Source organism: Gekko japonicus, unplaced genomic scaffold, assembly GCF_001447785.1.
Source record: "Gekko japonicus isolate JY-2015 unplaced genomic scaffold, Gekko_japonicus_V1.1 scaffold2158, whole genome shotgun sequence".
NCBI lineage: Eukaryota > Metazoa > Chordata > Lepidosauria > Squamata > Gekkonidae > Gekko > Gekko japonicus.
In genome coordinates, this window is record NW_015177083.1 from 126,252 (window position 1) to 129,854 (window position 3,603).

The 3,603-nt window shown below is 41.1% G+C and overlaps 1 protein-coding gene across 2 annotated transcripts in view; it reads right to left on the reverse strand.

Moving 5' to 3' along the window:
* The window catches only part of FBXO38 (F-box protein 38), a 45,055-nt gene that overhangs the window by 39,398 nt on the left and 2,054 nt on the right, over positions 1-3,603 (reverse strand). For both annotated transcript variants that reach the window (XM_015428265.1, XM_015428266.1), the window contains exon 2: positions 2,419-2,601. In XM_015428265.1, the coding sequence (XP_015283751.1) occupies positions 2,419-2,546 (128 nt within the window). In that variant the 5' untranslated portion in view covers positions 2,547-2,601. The remainder of the gene's footprint in view (positions 1-2,418; positions 2,602-3,603) is intronic.

Genomic DNA, 3,603 nt, shown 5'->3' on the forward strand with positions numbered 1-3,603 from the left:
GAAGCAGCAATTTCGGGGAGCTGTGGGGGGGGGGGGGGAAGCTTGTCTTTGAATCTCTCACATGAAACATGAAGCAGATATTTGAGGAAGAGTGTATGTACGCAAAAGCTCATACCTTGAATAAAACTTTGCTGGTCTTAAAAGGTGCCACTGGACTCTAACTTTGTTCTATTGAAGGAGCTCTGTGTGTGTGAGACAGAGAGATAGAGAGAGACGGGGGTGGGGAGGAGGTAGTGCCTGCATAAGCCTGTGTGTGTAACGCACAGAACAGCACACATCTGGTAGTCAAAAAGGGTTTCAACATTAAAATGGTTCATAAAATAACTTTTTAAAGTTAATAATGTGCCAAGTGATTCTCATCCTTTCTAATGTCTTTGCATCCTCCAGTGGCCAGAACACTGAATACTAGGAATAGGTTTATATATTTTTGAGTAGCCTTCTTAAGTAATAATGGGTTTTGCAGAAGGAATAACACAGTAGTGCAGTGCTACAGAATCTGTGTAAAGATACAGGGATAGATGGATTTGATTAACCAATACAATAAACATTTTTTGTTCTCACTTATATTACACAACTAAAATATTTTTGTGATGGGGCTGTTAGCCAGTTTTGTAGATCTCAGCAATGTCATTAACAACATCATCAGAAAAATAATGTCTATACTGCTATTTGTTGTTGCTAGTAATAGGTTTTTATGTATGATCTTCAGTATGATCCTAGCAAATATGTTCTGTCACATTTACTTTTTTCTTAGGTACAGAATGTGCTCAGAATTGTGATATCAGATTTATTTTTTTTTAAATTGCTCTTTTCCATTTTTTGGGTGCTGTGGTCCTATTACTATTTCTAGAAAGCAAAGATGTTTGCTATATTTCTCCTTGAAATGGATTTTTTTGTTGGAGGCCTTGGAGACTGTGTTTCAAGGGTTGTAGAAGAAGGTCTGCACTATATATGCCAATGTGTCAAAATGCAGTGATGCCACATATAGTTTACACTGAGTGCAAATAATACAGCAGGTTCTGGAGCAACTTTCAGCTTGTAATTAAATTAGGCAAAGCCTGGTTAAAATTTTCTTTAATTTTTAATGCAAGTTAAATATATATATATATTCAGCATACTTAGAGGGGCAGTGTTCCCATTCTGAAGACTCAGAACAAATGGATAATGGAATGATGACTTCTAAATGAAATAGTGGCAGGAATATGCATGTTTAAACAGGGTGGTTCAGCTAAAGACATCAGTGATAAGTTCCATATATGATTTGTAATACAAATAGTAGTTTATATTTCATGTTTGTACATTTTATATATCTGTGAACTAAATGAAAAAAAAAGTTTAAAATGTAGGCCCGTTGACAGCTTTAAGGCTAGCAGATCTTTTAGCTCACAAGACAGAATTTCTGCTCACAAGATGACATGGCTTAGGGAACACCACTGCTCCCCATACACCCAGCCTCAGCAGCTGAGCATGGGTATAATCTGTCTCCCACTCTTTGTTTCCTCTCTTCTCCCATCCTCTGAGGATCTCAAGGAGGCACACTGGACTCCCCCCTCCACCACCTCCAACAACAACCCTGTGAGGTGGGCCAGGCTGAGAGACCAGCCCCGGGTGACCCAGCAATAGGGTCCTGGCTTAGGAGGAGGGAGAGTCTGAACCAGGCTCTTCCAGATCCCCCCAACCTGAGTTCTCACCCCTCCTGCATTTTCCACAGAAGCAGCAGGGCAGAAGGAAGGCCTGACAGAGAGGCCGTTTCCAAAACCTCCTGGAGGTGCTTTTTGTTCTCCAATGACCCTTTTCCACCCACGGGCTGAGAACAGGTCGGGGGGGGGAGAAGGGAGGTCCCCTACTCACCCCAACACTCACTGTGCCTCCTGGCTCTGCAACTGGTCAGACGTGCAGCAGCAACATTAGCATCCCTATTTCCCTTTGCTCTTTTCCCCTCAGAGCGGCATACACAAGAAAGCCCAGTTGTACGGGCTTCTCCAGTCCTCACTGAGGTGCGGTCAGAGGAGGTGGGGGGGGGAACAGCTCACCTCCTCTCTCTCTGCAGTTGCTTCCATCCCCCCACACTATTTCACCTCAGCCCCATAGTCCTGTCCCCTAGCCAGTTCCTTTCTATTTCTTGACACCTTCAACTTTACACACACCTCACCACATGTGTCCGCTCACACCCCCAAGCAGCCTCCTGCCTCTCCTCCCTCACACCAGTTGCTTGCAGGCTCAGTAAGAACCCTGCACGGGCTGGATCTGACCCCCGGGCCTTATGTTTGACACCACTGTTAAGTCTCCCAAAATTGTCTATATATGTGAAACAGCATTAGGTGTTGTGTTCTGTAGACTGAGCAAATAGAGGGGGGGAAATCAAACCATCATTTATTAAAACAAACAAAACTAAGCAACAAATACCTTCTCACCCACCTAAAGATATGGCATAGCACTTCATGTGAAAGCTGGTTCATATAGTCCTTCAATTCAGCAACTTTGGTACATATAGGGCCTTCCCTGCTTGTGGAACACATTTTCATATTTTTCCGCCTTGGTCCCATCTTGGTTATGTTTGCCAATTAGATGGATCAGTGCTCACAGGCAGGCAGTGTTCATCTGAAAGAGAAAATGGTGACATGGGGAGACTTGCCACACTAATATAAAATTTAAAGAATAAAATATGAAGTACCTACAATTTTCAAAATGTGTATGTGAAGACATACATTCAAAACCTCCCAATCACAACTACATATAGAAGGAGCATTCTGGTCAGGAGGAAATCAGATCTCAAGTACAACCCTAAAAAGATCTAATTAAACATCTTCATCAATCACCAACTTTTGAGACCAAAAGTTTAAAGTGACAACAGTTCTTATAGTCTGTGACAAACTTGTTTCTATTTTTATCAGAGACACAAAGTGGCCCCCAAAATTGCTTTTAGAACTTTGTATATCACCTAGAGCTCCACAACTGTGGGGATAGGTGATTAATAAATGGAATATAATAATTATTATGATAATGTTACACATATGACCCAGTCTACAACATACTGTCGTAAATCTGCCAGTTTATATTGTTTTACTGTTTTAAGTAATATAAACTGCCTTATGGAGTTTTGATTAAGAGTACAGAATACAAGGCTTCCAAAGGGAGCAAGTGGATATGGGTGATCCAGTAGGCATCATATACCTGGATTTCCAAAATAATTGTGACAAAGTACTTCACCAAGGATTACTGACAAAGCTCAATAGTCATGGGATAAGAGGAAGAGGCCTCTTATGGATTGAAAACTGGTTAAAAGACAGGAAGCAGAGAGTAGGAATACATGGATAATTCTCACAATAGAGATGAGTAAGCAGTTATATCCCAAGACGATCAGTATTTGGTCTGTTGCTATTTAATTTGTTCCTAAATGATCTGGAATTGGAGGTGAGCAGTGTCGTGGCCATATTTACAGATGATATTACATTATTCAGGATGGTGAAACCCAAGGTGGATTGTAAAGTGCTATATTTGGATCTTTCTGCATTGAGTGAGTGGGCAACTAAGTGGCAAATGTTCAGTGTAGGTAAGTATAAAGTGATGTTTACTGGAATAATCATAATTTTAGATATATGC